The sequence below is a fragment of the Hydractinia symbiolongicarpus genome, chromosome 15 (genome assembly GCF_029227915.1).
Source record: "Hydractinia symbiolongicarpus strain clone_291-10 chromosome 15, HSymV2.1, whole genome shotgun sequence".
NCBI classification, from domain to species: domain Eukaryota; kingdom Metazoa; phylum Cnidaria; class Hydrozoa; order Anthoathecata; family Hydractiniidae; genus Hydractinia; species Hydractinia symbiolongicarpus.
The window spans coordinates 10835222-10857321 of record NC_079889.1 but is presented as its reverse complement, the minus strand read 5'-3'; the positions used below and the strand labels follow the sequence as shown (position 1 = coordinate 10857321).

General features: G+C 33.0%; 2 protein-coding genes and 1 non-coding gene across 3 annotated transcripts in view; 1 reads left to right on the top strand and 2 right to left on the bottom strand.

Annotated features, from left to right (window-relative positions):
- The window catches only part of LOC130629103 (nuclear pore membrane glycoprotein 210-like), a 31096-nt gene extending 13381 nt beyond the window's left edge, over positions 1-17715 (top strand). The window contains exons 15-37 of the mRNA XM_057442209.1: positions 49-188; positions 853-1148; positions 1922-2030; positions 2584-2779; positions 3026-3111; positions 3778-3876; positions 4253-4351; positions 6898-7026; positions 7489-7619; positions 8077-8221; positions 8553-8615; positions 8809-8988; positions 9436-9516; positions 9954-10082; positions 10300-10455; positions 11305-11390; positions 12065-12248; positions 13086-13258; positions 14158-14242; positions 14345-14468; positions 14732-14859; positions 15418-15933; positions 16447-17715. Of these exons, the coding sequence (XP_057298192.1) occupies positions 49-188; positions 853-1148; positions 1922-2030; positions 2584-2779; positions 3026-3111; positions 3778-3876; positions 4253-4351; positions 6898-7026; positions 7489-7619; positions 8077-8221; positions 8553-8615; positions 8809-8988; positions 9436-9516; positions 9954-10082; positions 10300-10455; positions 11305-11390; positions 12065-12248; positions 13086-13258; positions 14158-14242; positions 14345-14468; positions 14732-14859; positions 15418-15933; positions 16447-16968 (3857 nt within the window). The 3' untranslated portion in view covers positions 16969-17715. The remainder of the gene's footprint in view (positions 1-48; positions 189-852; positions 1149-1921; positions 2031-2583; positions 2780-3025; positions 3112-3777; positions 3877-4252; positions 4352-6897; positions 7027-7488; positions 7620-8076; positions 8222-8552; positions 8616-8808; positions 8989-9435; positions 9517-9953; positions 10083-10299; positions 10456-11304; positions 11391-12064; positions 12249-13085; positions 13259-14157; positions 14243-14344; positions 14469-14731; positions 14860-15417; positions 15934-16446) is intronic.
- Positions 16265-16336, bottom strand: Trnaq-uug (transfer RNA glutamine (anticodon UUG)). The gene has a single exon. It is a non-coding gene; the product is annotated as a tRNA-Gln (tRNA).
- A 628-nt stretch (positions 17716-18343) lies between the features above and the next one.
- On the bottom strand, positions 18344-21318 carry LOC130629105 (rab GDP dissociation inhibitor beta-like). Its single transcript, XM_057442211.1, has 3 exons — positions 20198-21318; positions 19525-19724; positions 18344-18924 (listed from the first exon to the last, which is right to left on the bottom strand). The coding sequence occupies exons 1-3, from the start codon at positions 21189-21191 to the stop codon at positions 18790-18792; spliced, it is 1329 nt and encodes a 442-aa protein (XP_057298194.1). The 5' UTR covers positions 21192-21318; the 3' UTR covers positions 18344-18789.
- Positions 21319-22100: the final 782 nt, after the last annotated feature.

Here is a 22100-nt window from a genome sequence, read left to right as displayed (position 1 = left end):
AAATTGTGTGTTTTTGTTTTGTAACATTTTTTTCTTTTATTGTAACAGGTTTATTACCTGAGAGTGGCTGCACAAGTATTTATGTCAAAGGTTTGCATGTTGGTCATACAACTGTAACTGCTATATACACATATGCTGATGTAACACTGCGTGCGTCTGTTGTCATTGCTGCGTATGTCCCAGTACATGTAAGTGTTTTTTTTTTCGATGCTGAAATAACTTTGCCAAAGTCCTGCAATGAAATAGAGCAATTTCCAGTAGCCTCCCATTTCCATTTATGACAAAAGAACTCTCTGGATTTGTTTCATCTAGTGATTAATAATTCACTATATTTCGTTTTTAGGAATGTTACTTTTCCACAAAAAACTTTCCTTTAAGAAATCAAAGATTTTAGCACCATTAGAAAATTCTAATAAATAATATCCCAACTTAAAGGAGAATTCCTCTACATTTTTTTTAAAAACAGAGGAAACGAATTTTAAAAAGATAGGATAATATTGAACAAAATACAGCCTTTTAAAAACTTTATTTTGAGTTCAAAGTCATATAGAAGCTAAGCGTTCTGTGTCTTTTTTATCTTTCACTTATGTGCTCAGATTAATTTTGTTAAACTTCCTCAGCGTCAACTTTTAGAAAAACCCCGAATCTGCTCTGTCTAAATTTTACTGGTCCACATGGTCACTATAAGTATAATAAAAAAATTTGTTGAAAAATAGATAAAAAAAAACAAACATGTTTGTTTTTTCGTCATGACACTCTTTCTTATCAACAAAATAAGAACATTACAATTTTGACATCTGTTTCCCGTTTAACCCACTAAGCTACAAATATTAAAATTTATTTTAACTTCAGGTTATTGATCCAACAGAATTTGCCACTGTAACTCTGGGTTCAAGGAAAACCATTGTGGCTGAAGGTGGACCATTGCCATGGGTGTTGGATTCTAGTCATTATTATGAAGTGATGTCTGCAGAGGAAGATGATTGGGTACAGATAAGTCATTCAAAAGGAATGAAAGATAATGTTCACAATAAGCATTATTTTGATGTTATGTGCTCCCAACTTGGTGAGCAATTGTTGACTGTTGAGGTTGGAAATAAACCGACTGCAAAAAATCAATATCCAGCAAGTTCCTCTGCCACTGCAAGGTGATTTATTTTTATTGGTCAAATGTGATAGTGAAGTGTCCTATAAATTAGTTTGCCCTTTCATCCGGGCTTTTCTAATTTTTTGCACAATGTAACTTATGAATACTTGCTAGAAAGTGACATTTTTGGATTTTTTTTTAAAAAATTACAATGGTGCCATCTTGGGCAAAACTCCCAAATGTTACCCAAAAATTGGGTTTTTGTGTTTTTAAAGAATTATCATTACTTTTTTTCTATAAAATGTTACTACAGATCATTAACTACAAGTTTAATTTGGTCCTACATGTAGCAAAAATCTGGTTGCTAGAAAACGAACCTTAAAAACAGCCCAAAATTAGCTACAAATGGGATTTTCTCTGCATCATTATCTACGTTCATCATAGCTTATCTCCCAATCTGTTTATTGTAATTTTTTGCACTAACCTACTAATCAGTAAATACTAGAAAGTGACGATTTTTGATTTTTTTAAAAAAAATCAGAATGGAGGAATTTTAGGCAAAATTAACTGAATTTAGGACTAAAATAGTTTTTTCAAGTATTTCTTGAAAAAGTACCATTTTTTATAAATAGATTTGGTCCTACGTGCAGCAAATCTCTGGTTTCAAGACAAAAAATAAATTTTCGTTTTCATGAATGAACTGCAACCTAAGAACAGATGATTATTTTTCAGTTGATTTCATGTTTGGGAAAATTATCCTGATTAAACAACAGGCTTTTTGATTAATTTTTTTTGGTAAATTTTAACTAATGTATGTTTTGTTTATTTCTAAAGATATTTGTGCACACCACCTGCAACGTTAAAGATGTTACCAGTTATCACTTTACCAATGATTGATGGAAAAAGAAGAACGTTGGAGAGTTGTCATGATGATATGAAACGGGTCAGTCATCCATTGTATAGCCTATTTTAAGTTGACCCAGGTGTGGAATCAGTTGTTCAATTGATCAGATTTGTCTTTGTAACTTTTGTGGACAAGAGCCTATTTTAATATAACTTAATTTTTAAGCCTGAAAAGAAAAAAAATTAAATTTAAACTTTCAGTTAGTATAAAAAATTATTTTGAAACTGAAAATTTATTAGTATTAGGCCAAAGCTAAATTGAACTTTATGTTGTCGTCTTTTTTTAATAAGAGAAGGGAAGTGGTGAAAAATTACTCCTATTTAATGGTTATTTGACGTTAAAAAATAAAAATTAGTAATTATTACATTAAATGTTTACAAAAAATCACTTACAAAGTTGGTGGTTGTTGTTGTTTTTTTACAATAGCTTATTACCATAGGTAAGCGTTTTTTCTTTAGGCTCTTTAGGTCAGCTTTTAATATTTTTAAAGTGTTTGTGCAGCCTTTCTTCTTCACCTTTTTTTACATTTGCAAAAAATTGATGTGAGGTTGCCCTTTACTGTTGTATTTAAAGTACATAAATTAACCTTTAGATTCCTGTCCGTAATAACCGAGAATTGCGTGTAAATGTATTTGTTTATGACTCCAACGGTAATATTTTTGATGATGCATCATCTCTACAAATCGATTGGTCAGTTGACGATTCACAGGCAGTACTTTTAAGCCACAAAGATACGCGATACGAACACAAAGAACATGGTCCTCTTGGTACAAACGGAGGGGTTCAAGGTAAAGAAGAGCGATGGATTTTTTTATTCTTTCATTTTTATAAGGGATGATTTACAAATCAAAAGAGTGTAAGCTAAATTTCATCTTGGCATTTATTTTTACATCCCCCGCATCCGTCCTTCCCTAAACTTCGCAATCAAAAATGTGTTTTGACGTAGAATGAATATGTTTGAAATAAAGCTTGGTATTGTCTCCTTTGTTTGTATTATTTGAAGTAGTGCAGTTATAAGTGATTTTTATTTTTAGGTTACCAAATGTTTCGTGTGCATCCTACAAATGTTCCAGTCATCATCACAGCAAAAATTACAGGGTACAAAAACAAAAACACAGAGGTCATTATGCTTTGTTATGTCTGTTGGTTTAATTCAGAATAGAGTATCGGTATTGAATAAACAAAATATGTTTTATTAAGGCTGGTTAATTCAGGGCTTTGTGTATTAAGATTCCGGTACGAGGTAACCCTTGCAGGTTATTTATGCTTACAATAAATGACTTTTACCTTCATGGCTTTCTTCCTAACATTATTATGTGACTTTTTTGTCAAAAAAAGCAAAGGAGAGAAAATGTTCTTTAGTTTTAGTCTCGATTTCAGCATCATATAATATATATATCTTTTACAGACATTATTTGACATGTCTGTTGCAAAATTGTTGCAATAAGATTTATCTCATAGTTTTATTCTGTGACATGTTGCCAATCCAATTTTGCGCAGGATTCATTTTGACTTTTTAAGTGGTAAATATTAGTCGACGGGACTACTTTTGTTTAAATTTTAACAAATTACATTGCTCCCATGCACGAACAACAGTTGAGTTTAGAGCAAAAGTTCTGTAAGTTCAAGTTCCATGTCAAAAAAAACCTTGTCAATGTTTAACAAAAAAATGATATAATATAAAATAACAATATTTTCCAAGGGGTTAACTTTTTAACAAACTTAACTTCGTCTTTTTGTTGATAGCATAGATGACGAATTTTCTAGAAGTTCATCTTTTTTTTAGCATGTTTTTCAAATCTCAGCCCAACTTCACCTGATGTTATTTTCAGAACCAAAAATATCACCAAACAACCTGTGCTTGTTCGCACATCCCACAAACAAGGTAAGACTCTTTTTTCAATTTAGAGTTGCTATGGAAAGTTCATAACAAAATAGGAAGAGGTTTAATGGGAGTATCCACCCACATGTTTTGACCTTCGATTGGAACCAACATTTCTCTGCATAAGCCATTTTTTAAACACGTGACAGGGTACGGTAACATGAAATCTTTTAAAAAAGAGGTATCAAGTGCGTTAAAAATTTCTTTTCTGTTCTATTCTGTTTTGATCCGATCCATGTTAAGGCAGTAGTGAAGTTGAAATTAAAAATTTCTGTTCCATTCTAATCTGATGTGTTCAGCTTAAATTCGTGGAAAAATGTTGTCACAGAACATTAGCATTTGAATGCTGGTTACTTAGATCCCTTTTTTTATTTTTTAGTTAAGTCTTAATGTTGATAGTGGTACTGATAATTTTGTGTTAAAAACAAATGATGGCAGTCTGGCCAGCTTGCAGTTCTCACCACCTGACACCATTTTGGTAAGATTTCTTTTGTACCTCTGCATAAGAACTTGTTTACTTTGGGTGTCGATGCTATGAAAACACTTCTCACTTTGTGGGGTTTATTCTTTTTCACCAGATGGCTTTAACTTATTTTGATCTTGTTTTTTTGAAACAGCTCTGCATGCCTTCTTGTTAATCATTATTATTGTTATTAAAATATTGACTACATTAGGAAAAGTTAACCCTGACACAAAAAGATGTTTTGTCTTATGGAGCATAAAGAAAATACATATTAGAAATCTCTTTGAGTTTTTAGGATTTAAATGTTGTGTTTTCACACGCTGCTTTAAATAATTACATTACATTGGTAACTCAAATTATCTAACTAAAAATAAGATTTTATTCCAATCGTAGCTTATGTCAAGATATCGTCAGTAGTATAAGTCCACACTGTAACTTTGCAAGGTATTTAAATAAAAAATTGATGCTTGATGTATATGCTAAAAACAGAAAGAGTTGTTTAAAAAATTCCAAAAGACAAGCTTTTATACCCTATAACACAAGATAAGATTTTACACCCTATAACACATAACACAAATTTTACACCCTATAACACATCAGAAAATTTTTATTATTTATTTCATATCGCCATACTTAGCCATATCGTAAAGATAATATGCGTTGCTATATACGGTCTCGCATGTTGATGTCAGTACCAAGCATTGTTCATTGTCATGGGATCTTATACTAAAGAGTTTAAAATTTAAAACAGTGGCTTAATGTAAACAAGCAACAAGGCTGAAAATGCTGAGAATAAAATTGACACAGAGCAATTACACAAAAAAACAGAGATGTAATGCATTATTAAAGTGGTATACTTTATATGGAATATATTTATAGTAAATTAACTTTTAAGTTGTGAATATCTTGTTAGGTGTCCAGCTAGCTGTATACACATGTTTAAATATTGTAAAAGGAAGTTACCTGTTGATATAGAAAGGACTATGAATTCTGTTTTAGTTATTATAACGCTAGAGCAAAATCTAGGTTTTTTTCTTTAAATTAAATCATGTTTTTATAATTTTAAAAAAAAGTACACACATTTTCATTATTTCGCATTTGGGACATCATGTTTACATAAATATTATAAATACTAGCTGGGAGACCTGGTGTCAAAACAGCAGGATAAGCCACCAGTACTTGAGCATTTAATGCCAAGTTGAGGGTTTAAGTTCAGGTTATCTGTGCTTTACATTCAGCTGCAGTAAAGGTATACAATACCCTGATACAGCATTTGGGGTGTAATATATTTTAGAAAATATAACATTCCTAGAGCTTTAGCTAAAATAAATCAACAGGTTATAACCTGGTTTACCCTGTCATTTTTTATTCTGTAAAATAAGCTCCTGTGAAATATCGGGACACCAAGATGAGCGCATAGTAAATTATGTTGAACAGCCGTGTATGGAGTGCATCAGTATAGGTGAACACATTTGATTTTGTGGAATACTTTTTTGTGAAATTGTCAGTTGTCAGATTAAATAAAAACACATCCTTAAGTCTGTCTACAAAATATCGAGACTTCAGACTTTTGCTAAAGTTTATATTACAGTAAAAGATGTAGCTAGCGACCTAACTGCGTTTAGTATAATAAAGATTATATAAAAATTTTGTTGGATCCGCCACCCCAGGTGCAGCTGATTAAAAATGAAATTGAAGATAACACAATATAAATAATGTTGGCTACAAAGTTCTATCAAATAATTAAAACCCCTAAAAGAAGTGTAATAAATAAGGTTAGCTAGCAAGCTGGATTTAGGAGCCTCTCTCAAAATCTACGTTTGTAGCTGAAATCTTATATTGGGTTTAAGATTTATATATGGCTAGAAAACGTGACAATATATTAATTGAGCCTATACAAAACTTTTTGAAGGCAAAAAGGTCGAAAAAGGATTCTACATATATCTCCTTTAAAATGGCTATAACTCCGTTAAACTGTCTACCAGGCATGGTGCTATTGCTAGAACTTCACGTTGTACTCCGCAACGGAACAGATCACAAAGCATACAGTGATTCATAATTTAAATGGTGTAGTCGAATTTTAATCTTTGTTTTTTAAAGGCCAGAATACATGTTCAGTTATTTCTTTAGAAACATTAAACATATTGGGTGTTAAATAAGTACAATAAAATAATTAAATTATGATATAATAAATCAAATTCCGCTTTTTAAACGACTTCACCGCAGGATCAAAGAAGACACTGCAGCTCTGGTCTACCATATTGCCAACAAGCAGAAAAAATTCGGTTATTATTATAGAGATGAATTGAGTCGAAATAAAAATAAAAATCATCAAAAATCAATAAAGAAATGAGTTTCACTTTTCTTTGCGTAAGATAATATAAATATAAAGACTAGACATTAAATTTTTATTTTCCCCCTAAAATAAAACTTTATATCAAAGACTAATTTCTTATAATATACCATTTCCCAAATAAGTCCTGCTCGTAAATGGAAGGAAAAAGTAGGTTGGTGTTACTTCACTATTATGACTTTTCCATACCTATGCTATTGTTGTATAGGTTACCCCTCACGAAGAAGGAAAGTTGACAGTATATCTACACGATGCTTGTCTTGATGCAGACGGTCCTGCGGAAGCACAACTTGTTTTCTCTGATGTGTATTCTCTGCGGTTAATGGTTCCAGACAAGGTAGGAGCGGAAGCTGTGAACTGATGAGCACCAGATCTATTTCAAGCTAAAAAAAAGCAGAGGCCTTTTTCATTAAAGTATATATTGTGTGTGATCTACTCCCGGGCGATTTAATCCAAGTTAGAATGACCAATCATTCACTGGTTACAAGTTTTGCTTGTCATTTGGCAGAAAAAATTTTTGATTAAGGAAATCTCATATGTGTTTTTTTTCCAAAGTATTTTCAAGGTTTAAAGAATAGATGAAAATGATTCTATTATAGTGGACAACTTAGCTCATAAAAAGCATTTAAGAAAACGCTGACCCTTCTCACTAGTGCTTTAATGCAATTTTTCTTAGCTCAGACGTGAGAAATGTACTGTGATTTTTATTGCTGAATATAAGTTACATTTAACCTGTTTCATAAGAAACCATGTTGCAATGTTGATTTATCACCAAGTATGACTTAATCATTTTCCATAGGTTGAAGTGGGACAAACTATTGATGCTAAATGTGAAGCGTTAGATCAGCATGGTCGTGTGCTGAGTGTTGCTGATGTCAGCAAACAGTTAAAATTACAATTAAAAACATCTGTTCATATAATGGATATCAGGTACAGATACTTTGTTTTTTGGTTTTCATACTTGGTGTGATACTTTTAGTACTTTCTATATAGAATAATTTTTATACCCACTGTTAAATATGAGAAATAGATCTGCTTTTTGCATCCTTTGTATGTCAACTATGTCAGGTGGATAGTAAATAGTATTAGACCTTTTTGTGCTTTAATTTTTTTTGAACTCAGTAAAAAGACGTTTCAAACAACTAATTCATTTTAAGTGCAGGTATAAAAACAAAAAGAAAGGAAATTTCTAAAAAATTAATGAAATTTTAAAAAAACAATTGTACAATTGTAAAAAAAAACAACAATTGTAAAAAATTCAACAAATGACAGTGTGGTATGTGGTATAAAAGTTAATTTATTTATAAAATAAAAAAAGGCTTCAACAAGACCGGTTAGGCTGCTTAGCTAGAATCGTTGCAAAAGTGAATGTTTATTTTTCTACTAGAACTTTAGCACCAATAAAAGAAATACAATTTGATGTTGATGCAAGATATAACTTAACCGGAAAACATGTTGGTCTTACCAGTGTCATGTGTCACTCATCCACACTCTCTGGAGGAGAGATTTTAAGCAAAGCTAAAGAAGTGCAGGTAACTGCACAAAGTTTCTAACCGTTAAGTTATTGCTTACTGTATGATAGCATTAGGCGTGATTTTAGTGTGTGCAGGTGCGTTATTGATACCTTGATACATGGAGCTTAAGCTTATTGTGTTGATGGAAGTCTGTGCTTGTTGTCTGTGAATAAACAATTCTACAGCAGCATAAATAAAGTTTCCTTTGAAAGATGAATATAATGTTCTTGGTATCCTCAAAGTAAATTTGAGTAATCTGTTACAGAGCACTACCTGTTATGTTTTTTGGGTTTATAGCGTTTTTCATTCTCAAGATTTGTGAAGATTTTTATTTAATGTTTCTGCACAGGTGTTCTCAGCTATCCAACTTGAACCAAAGTACGTTTTGTTAATCGTTGGATCCACTTTCCAGGTGTGTTAATAAAGTTTTATATTACTGTTTTTTTTTAGGTTTGTTTTGTGTTTTGTTGTTTGTTTGCTTTGTCTTATTTGTTTTTTATGTTTATTGTTATTTGTTTTTAAGACGAGAAGTCATCAAACCTTGGAATATCTATACTTCTTTTATATAAAACATCATATTATTGGTATTTTTTTTACCTTCTTAGATCAATAGTTTTGGAGGACCGCGACCACAATCAACCACTCATTTCTCAATCAGTAACAAAACAGTAGCAAATGTGTCGCAAGTAGGCCTCGTGACAGCTCAGGTGATTGGTAAAACTGTTGTGACTGGAAAGTCAAAAGGGATTGAATCAGTAACAGGAAAAGAGATTATTTATTCACAGGTTAGTTTGATTGTATGTATTTTGGTCATTTCAAGCTTTCCACCTTTGTGCTTATTTATATATATTTGCGTTATCTTGTGAAAATGTATTGCCTCAGCATATTTAGTAATATAAACTATTTTATGCTCTTATAATCGAGGTAGTTATGTCAGTACTTATCGTTATGTCAGTTGACCTAGAAAGTTCCTTTTTTCATGAAAGTATGCCTTGAAGGAAAGTGCAGCAATATTCATTAAAATTTTTGGCAATCAAAATTTTATTTAAATAGTCTTTTTTTCTTCTTTTTTTTATAATCAACTTTTTTAAGGTTTCTTGTGGTGACAAAACCATACTAGCAAGACCAACAGCTTTAATCTACATTCTCATATCAGTTCAGCTTAGCTTTATAAGGATTTTTGTGTTTCTTACTTAATGACTCATCAATTAAATTATCCTATTCTTTTGCAGGATCAAACTATAGTGGAAGTTATCCAATTAAAAGGATTTAAAATCTTGTTGAAGTCAAGAAATATTGTCAATAATGCTGAGGTGAGAGAAGTTTAATTTACAAAAGAAAATGGTGCAATATACAACATGTCATCAACAGGGAGCTTTTTTCAATGGATGGTCATCTGGTTTTCAACTAACTGAAAATTCATTGCCTCAAAATAGTACTAAATAAAAGGATAGGCTTTCTTAAAAGTTCCAACAGGCTAGACCCGCCAATCCAAGAGTCATTTTGCTAAGATTTTCTGACTGTAGAGAAGAAAACGTCTTTGCAGCTGTGGTCTGGAAGCACTGTATGCCACTTTGTAGATTCATTTGAAAAGACAGCATTTTGATTTGGAAATTGTGAATTTGAGTCGTGCAACCTATTTTTTCGAAAAAAAGGAAAAATACACAAAAAGTGAATTATCTTAATACAATAATACCTATTAGTGGTTTATATCGCTTTCAGTGTACTACTTTGTATTCCAACATTATAGATAGGTATCCTGAGTGTTGGCGTTACTGATGAAAGTCCTTTCACGTTTGCAACATCACCACCCTACTTGAAATTTCATTGGTCATCCAGTAACCATAAAGTAGCTGTTGTTGAGTCCCTTCATTATAAGGTATGCTTTTTGTTCTGTCTCATAAAACAATTGTTTATCCATAGTTTAAATGATGTGTCAGCCAGTGAATATAAATACCATAGATAGTGTAAAATCAAAATTTATGACCATGATTCTAGGTTTATCTTTGATGTTGTTCGCTTTTTGTCAACATTCCCAAGCTAATAGTAGGCATTGCTTATAAAAGAATTTTGTTTTATATTTTGTTTCCCCTTAGTCTGGAGTTGGTGTTACTAATGACAATGATTTTCGTGCTGTGATTCGTACAGTAAGTCCTGGTCAGGCCACAATCCAGTTAAAAGTTGAAGTGTTGAGTAATGATCATAGTCAAGTTACTGTCCATGCACAACTTGAAGACCGCATACAAATACAGGTAATTGCTCTCAATATCCTTTATCAATACCCCTACTTTGTTCAAAATTGTGTCCGAATTAATACTCTCCGCTAAGGATGTACCAAAAAGCGATGCCTGGGACATGCACGACAGGGGATAATCTAATGATCGGATTATGTAGAAGGCTAACCCGTGGAATGCAGGCTAACAACTATCTCTTTAATAATAGCCATATTTTTTCTGTCCGTCCGTGAAAGCCGCGTCCTGTTACAGAAACACAAAATGCGATATATAAAGGTTGGGCGACCCCGTGGATTTTTCCACGGGTTAACGGCTAGTCTTTATAATTACAACTATATTTTGTTTAAAATGGTAGCCAAATCACAACTAGGACGCACAAAATAGTGTTGTCTTGGATGTGTAACAACGAACGATAATATGAGGACTAGAATATGTAGGACGGGTGAACCTGTGGATTGTTTAAAAAGTAGCGACTAATTCTTTCATAATATTACTAGTATTTTCTATTCAAAGTGACTGCCAATGTATTACACCTGCATAAATATAAAACATAATTCGTGAAATTTATCACAGCAAATCTTGAAAATCTCACGACAAATCGTGAAAATCTTAATTTGCCAATTGTCAATTTTGGCTACTTTTTTTCATATTTCAAACGCACCCAAGAAATTGCTTTCAATTAGCGTTGTCCCGTGTGACTTCTTCTAATACTTCTGTGTTATTGCTTCTGATTTGAAGGAACAGTTCGGGTAAAAAGGATTTATTTTGTAAACTTGTTTGAAAAAATTACCTGCCAGTGACTGCTCTGTTAGACCTTTCCTAATATAAAACAGTAGTTAATATGAGTTGTGAACATGTCTCTTTTAGGTTTTTGAAAAATTGGAACTTATCTATCCAAGAAATGGTGCTCTACTTCTACCGCCAAATACTCAGACTAGAATACAAACAAACAGGTAACAGTATTTTAACATTTTAAAAAAATGCTTGACTCATTATTTAAACATCAATATTAGATTGTGACTAGCTTTTCTTTAGTGTCAATGTGTTTAAAGTGATACTAAATGAAATTAGCTGTTTTATTTTTAACATGTTTTGTGTATGTCATTAGCCATCTTCTGAATACTCTGTGGGATCAGTTGTTTTTTATTTTTTTTAAAAAATCCACCCACTTCGTGATTTCGTGACCTATTGGAAATAATCTTAAATAAAATGTTTTTGTTTTCTGTTGATAGAGTTTTAAATCAAAAATTGCATTTGTATTCGAATCACCTTATATGTCTCAGTACTGTAGAAACTCGATTAAGCACCCTCTGAATTATGAACAACCCTATATAATGCCTTGAAACTTTAATAGCCTCTCCTTCCTGTCCTAGTAAAATGAACATGTTTTAATAACTGCCGCCAGTCCCGTTCATTTCTATTCGGAAAAAGGAAGCTTATCAACAATGTCTATAATTCCTCTTTTTATTTATTTATTTATTTATTTATTTATTTATTTATTTATTTATTTATTTATTTATTTATTTATTTATTTATTTATTTATTTATTTATTTATTTATTTATTTATTTATTTATTTATTTATTCTTTTCGTGATCTTTTAACTAGCGACAAACTATTTTATTTAGAGATCAATCATCTCGTATCAGCTATGAAGTATTACCTAACTGTCCAAACTCGAATAAGAACAGACTGATAAAAATATCACCTTCTGGTCAGATATCCTCAAGGTCATCATCTGGAACAGCACATGTCATGGTTGTGCTACATGAGGAATATGGATTTAACCAAACACTCCTCCTTCAAGTAGAGGTTTGGTGTTTACATTTTTTATTTATATTTATCAGAGGGATAACAAATTGTTGGGGATTTCCGAAAATGTCAGAAACAAGTCAAATATATCAGCAACTTTATTAATATCTCAATGAAAATGACAGAAATTTTTAAGTATAAATGTTCAGATAGAACATATTTTCATAAAGAAATTATTGGCAAGGACTGTTTATCAAATCTATTCTTAAAATTAAAATAAATGTTTTACAGTCTACTCTCTCCATATGCTTGTAACTAAATTTGCATCTTGTTTGAATAAACCAAGGTACCAATAAACATAAAATTTTGGTCCAAAATAGCTGGAGAAATTGAGAAAAATGTCAAGAATTTAAAAAATATCCAGTAAACAGGGGGTTGATGTAGAGTGGATACCTCGATTCATGTTTGTTGTCGATTTAAGTGTCTACCAATTTTCGTGTACTTGTTTTATACTTGCTCAACAGCAATTTTAAATAGTGTTATTTGCAGACCGTCATCAATCCAACCTTTTAACGTTTAATATCGTTTAATAATGGTGTTTTCAGGTATTTCTGTAAAAGGTTGGAGTAAACTAAACGAGTATTGAAATAAGTAAAAGTGAAAAAAAAGTAAACAACAGCCAGTTAAATAATTAGTACCCGCTTTTAAATAGTACCCGCGTTTAAATAGTACCCGCTTTTAAATAGTACCTGCTTTTAAATAGTACCCGCTTTTAAATAGTACCTGCTTTTAAATAGTACCCGCTTTTAAATAGTACCCGCTTTTAAATAGTACTCGCTTTTAAATAGTACCCGCTTTTAAATAGTAGCCGCTTTTAAATAGTAGCCGCTTTTCTAGGTGAAACCAATTGCTTCTATCACTTTGGTCTCATTGTCACCTTTTGTTGTGGTGAGTGAAGGAAGACCTTCATTTCCAATTGGTTCGAATGCACTATTTGGTGTTACGTTACACGACAACACTGGTCGATTGTTTGATGTCGCAAACATCCCAATGAAACACAGTGTCAGTAGGTTAGTGGTTTTATTTTGCTTTACTTGTTTTCATCGACTACCAGTTAGCTAGCCTGTTATAATATGAGACTTCATATGCAGTACTTATCTCTTCTTTGATTAGAAGATGAAAATGGTCAAAAGTTCAGTTTAAATTGAAAGTATTTGCATTAAACAACAAAAATTTTGTATTAAGTTTCATTTATTATGTTTACCGACTGTTGGCTTTGTGGTAGAGTGTTCGCCTCCAGTGCGAAAGATCCTGGGTTCAATTCCTGACCGGGTCATGCCAGAGACTTCAGCATCAAAATAGGATTGTCATATTAGCTTTAAATGCACTAGAAACCCCTTCGCTGATAACAGTACCAATAGGAACTTATCTTGGGTAAATAATAATAATAATAATAATAATAATAATAATAATAATAATAATAATAATAATAATAATAATAATAATAATAATAATAATAATTAATAATAATGGTGATAATATATAAATTATTATTGTTTTATTATCATTTTTATTTTTTATAATAAATTAGTAGTTTTTGTCTCAAAGACACCTCTCAAAGCTCCAATAGGGATCAACCCAAAAAATATTTCCTTTTGATTTTAAAACGTATTTTTATTATTATTATTTGAGAGGGACACCAAATCAAGCATTCACGGTGGATTTTAAACTTTTGTTATTTTTTATTGGTTTTTGAAATTACAAAGTATTGCAAGGTTTAGTGAATAAATTATGATTGGAGAAATAAATTTTATCAAAAAACTATGTATGCACATGTATTGTGAGTTACCAGTTGTTAAGACAAACAAATAGTGAGAACAAGTTCGTCTATAAAATAGAAATTGTTTGCGCCTGTCTCTTTTTTCTTTTGTGTGTCTATTTTATTCATTACATTTCGTTTTTATTTTAGATCTGATGTTATCCATGTAGTACCAGACAACGAAAATGCCACATATTCTTTAAGAGGTGCAAGTGTTGGAGAGGCGATACTGAAAGTAAGGTGTTATTATAAATTCCCTACAAACGCGAATTCTATATTTTTTTATACTGGTACTAATTTCAGGACCCCAGATTTCATCACTTGCCATTTCTTTCAGGTTTGGGATAAGGAAAACCCAGCTATATCAGATTATATTCGGGTAAAGATCGGTGCAGGAATTACACCTGCAAAGGTGACCGTGGTGCTAGGTGCGATGGAGTGTCTTACCACAGCAGGCAAAGGTATGTACTGGTTGGGTTAAAAAAATGTGCAATTTGGCGATGGCACTCCCAGGGTCTACGCAAGTTAACATAACTTGCCGAGTAACTGACGTCGGATCTGTCCGGCTGGTACTTTTAGCAGTATAGGTCTAAAAGAAAAACTTTTGTTTATATTTACGTATCTAAAAGGCGTATACGTGATAGTTGATATTAATTTTCCCCCAAAAATACGAAACAATGTCTTTTCGCACCTAATCTTTGTCAAAAATGCTTTTCTATCTTAGCCAACGGCTTATGGAGTACCCCTGGTAGTGAAGTATCTGTCAATCAAGACTCTGGTGTCATGGTAGGAATGTCCACTGGATCTGCTATGGTGTATTTTAATGGGAACGGTGTTAACACATATACAGAGGTTAGTATAATTGCAGTCCATTTTAACAGGGTTTAAGGACTTAATGGAACTTTTGATATAATTTCCGTGTGACCAGAAAACTTGCTTTATCCCGTCTTTGTGTGGAAAATAAAATGCCAGGTCTATAATCTGTACTGGTAATAATTTATTATACAGAAAATATAAACATTTTTTAGGATTTTTGACATACGACGGACGCTACTAGAATCAGTTTATGGTATTATTCTTGACCCTTTGCCGAAATTAAGACAAAAAATTCTAGTTCGATGTTAGGTATAGGCGTCATTAGGCAGGAAATGTTTATTTCATTAAGGCAGGACGAATTTCTTACAATAACTCTGCAAAAATAGTTTGTGTAAAACAGAATACAGTGAAAACTCTATACAGTGGAAAGTTCAGTTTTTCTTCTTTCCCATGCAAAGAAAGGTTTTTGACTTTTCTGCGATGCGAATGTTTCGAATGCTCAGACACCTTCTGTAACTCACCATGACCTACTCACAATTGCTGTGGTCACACTTACTTTTTTGTTTTGTGAATTGCTGTTTATGTATTTATCAGGTGTCTGTAACCCCGCCAAAAGGCCTACCAGAAATTATCGACCACGACAATTATCTGTACGTGTCGAACGCTCAACAAAACAGATTCTTTTATGTATCGATGAACAGCGAGTCTGAAGCGAGTCGACGTTGTGCCAACACAGAAGTGACGTCATCGAAACAGATACAGATCCCTTTTTCTTGTGTCGCAAAATGGTCGGATGACAACTGTGATCTGCGTGTGACGGATATTTTTGACGTGGACGGTGTCTATGTGAACGGTAAACCTGCGTGTGCGTTTACCACTCGCGACTTATCGAGCACTCGCGAGAAATCTGTGAGCACGTTGGATAGGAATTTACTTCTGGCAGTGAAGTTAGTCGATAAAAAATCGGGCACGTATTATGAATCGCCACCCGCTGAAATTCGTTTCGTTCCGCATGTGTATGTTGAAGACGCAACCCTAAATTTGGGAAGTGGACAATTGACACAGTCTTTCGATTTATATGGTTCGGATGGACAGCTCTCCACCATCAAGGTAGGAACATTGTATCTAATCTTTCAGGGGAGTAGTCAATGGAGGAAAGAGAAAGGAAGGGAGGGAAGGATGGAAAAAGGTGCAATCTGGAGTTTATAATTTTGTCTTTTTTATGTAATTTTATACTGCAGTGTCAAAATTGGGAATAGATTTTTGCTAGCTCATCTTCAAAAATATTTTCTAGTGGGTGGCTGATGTTGTCAGTACTAAAATTGAACTCTTGCAATCACTACCTCTTGAATTTGAAGTTGAAAAGTGAAATTATTTTTAAAAATAATATTTATTTTGCTGGCGTTGTGATTGAATAAGGAAATAAAGAAATAAAAAATTTAGGTTCTACCGAGATTTGAACTCGGATCGCTGGATTCAAAGTCCAGAGTGCTAACCATTACACCATAGAACCGTAGTGAGTGAAGAAAAATTGTTTGATCTTAAATGCCTTTCTAATGTGCCGAAAGTTGTGGACATGGTTTCTATTATCTGTGGTTTATATGCTTAAAACGTTTTTTGTAGGCAACTACTGATTCATCTATTATTGACGTCGAACTGGTCGAGTCGTATTCAAATTCCCGACAGAAGTACAAAGTATCATTGTTAGAAATTCCAACATCGGATACTAACGTCACTGTTAAGTTCTATAGCTCTGTAACGCGAGTTTTTAAAACCGTACCGGTTTCAATCCGAGGAGAAGCGTTGAAGAAAGGCTCTTGTAACGTCGGAGTTGCTAAGCCCGTCGGCACTTTAAAGTCGTTTTATAGTAGTATTGTCGGTACTGATGGCGTTTGGATTTTCGCTTACACCGTCATCATAGCGACTATTATTTTGATTCTTATTTTATATCATGCGATATTCAAAGGACGTCAGCCAGCCGCCGTTATGGTGCCATCGCCGTACGTCATGCATCACTCTCCACCGCCGTATCATCAATACAGTCCACCCTACCAATCACCAGGATACGCGTCACCTGGTTCGTACGGAAAACCAAACCCGACATCAACAACTCCTCAACGTGCGCTGTTCAGTGTGTCGCAATAAACATGCCTCCCTTTACCGAACCGTCAAAACAATTCTGATTGGTGCTTTTTTGTTGTTTGAGTTTTTTGCTCGATGTCATTTAACACGCGGACGCTTGTAGATCTGGACTCGTCAAACGTCGTGCATAAATGTCGTACGTCGTCATTGAACGACAACTTGGTATATACATTGTTGGGTTTATTTAATTTATGGTGAACTAACGTAGGTTTATATTTAAGTAAGATGAAGTGAAACTTCAGTGAAAGGTCTTTCAGAAACAACCATGTTTTAGGTTGCTTGCCGATTCGGCATTTTTGTTTTACCGAGTTCGTCTCTTAAAATGCGACGTAAGAATGTGTGTGTAGCCATTACTAGTTTTTTTTTTACAACATTTTTGTATTGTATCATGTAACGTTGTTTTTATCATATTTTTTGGAAAAACTAAGAAGCATTTTATAGATAGCGATTATAATTATAGAAAGTTCAGCGGCTTACCGCTACGCCAAAGTTTTTATGCGTAGCGTTTGTGAGAAATCTAATTGGCTGATGAAAATTAATGATCACATGACTAATCGGAGTCCTAAGAGCCGTTCTGAAGCTTCATGCGGGGTTTATATAGAAACTCGTACAGCTATTTTGGAAGGAGTCAATTGTTAAGAGTCTGACCCCGCTCTGACCCCGGATCCTCCGTGGAGGATAAGTGTTAGCACATGTCACTAATTATCGTACTTGTCTTTTTGTGAAGGTGTAAATATACCGTGATTTTAACACTGTTTTGTTTCTACGCCTATCAGAAACCATTAACTGATTGTACCTACACAACCTCTTTCCCAGGTTCGATTTAGGGGTTGTTTATGTAGCTATGAACTGGCTTGACAGACAAGCTGGCCCTTCTCTCGTGCTGGTTTTTAAGGTTGATTTTCTTTGCTCCCAGCGCATGTTTCATTTTTCAATTCCAAGAGCTCTTCGCATCTAATACGTTCAAATGCAATATCGATATTCTGCTATGCTCGTAAAAAAATAATGCCCTTAACAATGACTCTGCATTAAGCAAATTTTGAGATCCGAGTGAACAAAGCGACTATAAGCGGTTTTTATTCTTCTGCAGAATAAATCTCGTTACCCCTATGGGCATCGCTAGAGCCTAAGCGGCCAAAATTCGCTTAATGGAGATCAGCCGATCAGTTTTCGTATGGTAGAAAAAACGTCATATTTGCGATTGGCTCCTTCGTGCTATTGTATTCCGCAGTTCACCGTGCTCATAAAAATATCGTGCATCGAAATTTGAGGTTAACAAATTGTAACGACACGTTTTAAAAGTCATGAAAACTGCGACTTGTTTTTAAATACAATACTTAGTACCCATGGCTTTTTTATTACAAAATAGTCAGACAAATGAAAGATGAAATGCAGAATATATTTCAACTAAATTTCATAATTTCCCAATTTGAAATTATAATGAAGCGCCGTTATAACAATTATCTATACTAAATGGTTTGAGAGATAACACAACTGGGTTGCCTGCTTAGATAACGTGGAGATTTTATCAGTAGAAAAAGATATAAGCCTTTATCTTTACCAGTTGGTTGAAAAAAAATCGTTTTCTTAAAGAATCTAAACAAGCCTAATAGCAGGGAGTACTCGTCGTAAATCCCCTCTAAATACATACATAAGAAAATATTTTAAAATAAAAAAATCCTCCTTCACAGAAAATATTTGCTACTACAATAATTTTATTTATTTATTATTTAACGTGGTCAAATGTCTTAGAACAAATGGTTAAATTTTCAATCAATTGTTTTATTTTTCCAAGCACTAGTTGTAATAATTAACCTTTCCAGTTCATTCATTCAATTCTGTAGATTTTACTTTCTCGAAATCAAACTTTTCGCCAAACACACGCTGGTAAATATCTTTAATATCTTCACAAGTTGTTTCAAAATGGCTGGTAGCATCATAAGATCTTGATACAAACACCTAAAATCACCCCACAACATTGTTAAAATTACATTAAAAATTCTATTTCAGCCATGAAATTACGTTATCCAAATATGAGAGTTGCATAATACACGTTTTAATAAGAAACCTAAGCATTTAATTTAGCCTGTGGAGTTTCTTAAAATTCAGAAAATTTGAAATATTTTATATGTGCCTTTAGGAGACTTACTATGATCTTGATATATTGTGTTTGCCATATGTATAAATTTCTGTTTAAAATCTTTTTAGCCTTTTCATTTTTTTAAGAAACTTTCTTAAAATTTGGCTGATCTAAACTAAACGGTTTCTTATAGATTGGTTTCTGATTGAAAAAATTTTTATTCTTGCCTGACTGTATGTAAAACTGCCTAGTACAAAAACATTTTCTAAAGATCTGCATTTCACTTACACTCACATTGCTGACATTTGAGCTAAACTAAAGTAAAAATTAAGACTTTGTTCATTATGCCCTGAAGTATTTGTAAAAATAAACTTAGGGGATATGCAATTTTAGCAGGCTAAATTTCCTAAGACAAGTATACATTTGAAAAAATTATCTCAAAATCAAATTAAATAAAATTAAAAAGTCAAAAGACAAACCTGAGAAGCTTTTCCATCATCTGTAGGATGGAAAACATCTTTAACAGTTACAAATTTGTGTTCGATGGGTTCTAACAAATCGAGGCCAAGTTTAAGCTCAGCTTCTGGATTACTTGTTTCAACAGTTGTACTAACAAACCCTAAGTAGTAATCTTTTGATGCCACTTGATTCTGATTGCCCAAAACACCAACATAAATATCTAGAAGTAGAGTAAATCACACTTCCAATACCTTTGATTGACAGAAATATACTTTAAACAGAAAAAAACTTTTAAAAGAAGAAACATAAAATGACCAATTATCTTTTATTGGAAAATTGGAAATTTTTAATAAAGCTTCTATGACCACAATTTATTATTTTCAAAATCAATAAAATCAATAAAATTTCCCAATCAAACGTATTACACTATTTTGGAGTGTTAAAGAAATACATACAACAAGCAATAATTTTTATAAAAGATTGAAAATGTTATTTTCAATATAAAACATGGGTTTTGATTATTAGCAGGTATTAGCTTTTGCAATATCAAATTTCACATTTCATAGTACTTAATTTCTACAATCTGCCTGAAATCCCCAAAAACCTTGATTAGTACGGAAATTTGTTTTAGTACACCATTATGGTGTACATAGATTCACCATACTACACGTAAAAAAAGTAAAAAATCCAGACCAGATCTTCTATCAGCTTGGTTTGCAGGCACAATCAATTGGAAGGATGGTGAGTTTCCAGCTTTTGCAACAGTGTGTTTTAACAGACAAATAGCTCGCACAACTTGTGAAACCTTCTTTACACGATCAGGAAAATATGATGGATCAGCAATAACCATTTTTGTCTTTGCAACTTCTCCACCGGACTTTACACCCACAACCTTTCCATCTTCATACACAATCTCTTCAACTGGCTTGTCCAACATGTATGTTCCACCATACACAGCACTTAGTCGAGCAAATCCTTGTGGTAATTCTCCCAAGCCATAAAGTGGGTACAAATATGGGGATTTTCCATAACTTGACAGTGAATCATAATACAACTTTAATCTTTTTACTGCATCTTTACATGGTTCCTTTAAGTAGGAATCATTAGTGAATAAACAAATTGCATGACCTGTAAAGTCAGCTGTATTTTGATCTAGTTTGAACTTTTTGTAAACCTCCTCCATGGTTGTTTTTTCAGGATCTACCCCATTAAAAGTTTGAGGATTATCAAACTCTAATGCCATAGCCCAAACTAAAAAGTTTCTGAATCTTCTTTTTTCGAATATTCCCATTAGACTTGTTGCAAGAGCCTCTTTATCACTGGCAGGAACTTTAAAAACGTTAGCCCCTCTTTTGTATACATAGCTACCTTCGATTTGTTTAAATTCCAAATATCTTGTGACATCAGTGTGTATCAAAAGCTTTGTCAACTCTCCATGTGCCATGATAAACTTGGGGATCAAGTCTACATTCCAGTCCCTTCCTCTTCCATATTTGTCGTCAGTTTCCAAGGATTGACCAAACAATTTGTACAAATCTTGTAAAGGGGTCATAGAAGCACTTTCAGCTCCATAATAGTTGTTTCTGTCCATATGCAGTACTTTCTTCCCACTTTTTGACATAATTCCACTTAAAATACATTCTGTAAGACCTGTACCAAGAACAATTACATCGTATTCCTCATCCATTTTGTAGAAGATGTAAAATTACTTTTTACTTGGCCGTGATTTGGTAGCTTTCTACTTCTGATCGCATGCAATGACTTTCGGTCTTGTGAAACAAGAAAAGACAACCTGCAATGCAAGGGAACTGCCTTCTAAAATTGATATGTTCTTTTACTAAAAGTAAAACGCAAATACCTCTAATATAAGGATTGAGGGTCGGTACGTCCACGAATCCAGTTTATTTTAGTTATTTTTAATTGAGTACATTTACACAAAACTTCTAAATACATACGTCAGCAAAACAAAAAATTCATATGGTCATGTAAACAAACCAGAACGATGTGTTGCATACGGAAGAAACAAAAATGTAGCCAGCGTCGCTGGCAAACCTAAATCGTTTTTTTAAATTTTTTAAACCTCGGATGTTAAATGCCTTTTTCATTATTTTCTTTTACAAAATTTAAAATGATAAATCAGAGCCTTTGGGTATACGAATGCCTCACTTCTCTCCTTAAGCTGGCCGACACTACTTCTCTTCTTACTTCTTATAAACTCTTCACTTTTTTCCTCCTAATGACTTCTTTTCCGTTCCAAAACACTTCTCTTCCAAGTGTAAAACACTTCTCAGACTCAATCCTGTTCCTTAGTTTTGAAAACTCATGTTTTTGAATAAGTGACGTATTTTTCTGAATTTTTCTTTTTTAAATAGTTAGCTAGCCAGCTAACTTTCTTATTTAATTTGCCTATAGATAAATAACTATTAAAACTAACTATTCTACAACAACAGAGCCAGATTGATTTAATTTATGCTCATACTGACTGAAAATAGAGAGATAGATAGGTCCAGGTCCTGTTATCCTGAGCTCCGTTAATGATGACTTGACATAGGTAATGATAATGAGGTCCCCTGCTGGTTGTGATAGTTTGTTATAC

Bases quoted from the DNA above. Each gene is read 5' to 3' on its own strand.
- LOC130629105 (XM_057442211.1), bottom strand. From the start codon at position 21,191: ATGGATGAGGAATACGATGTAATTGTTCTTGGTACAGGTCTTACAGAA. The intron at 19,725-20,197 runs GTCTGGATTTTT...CTCTACTTCTAG, and splicing joins CCAAGCTGATAGAAGATCTG to ATATTTATGTTGGTGTTTTG. The intron at 18,925-19,524 runs GTTTGTCTTTTG...GGGTGATTTTAG, and splicing joins ATGATGGAAAAGCTTCTCAG to GTGTTTGTATCAAGATCTTA.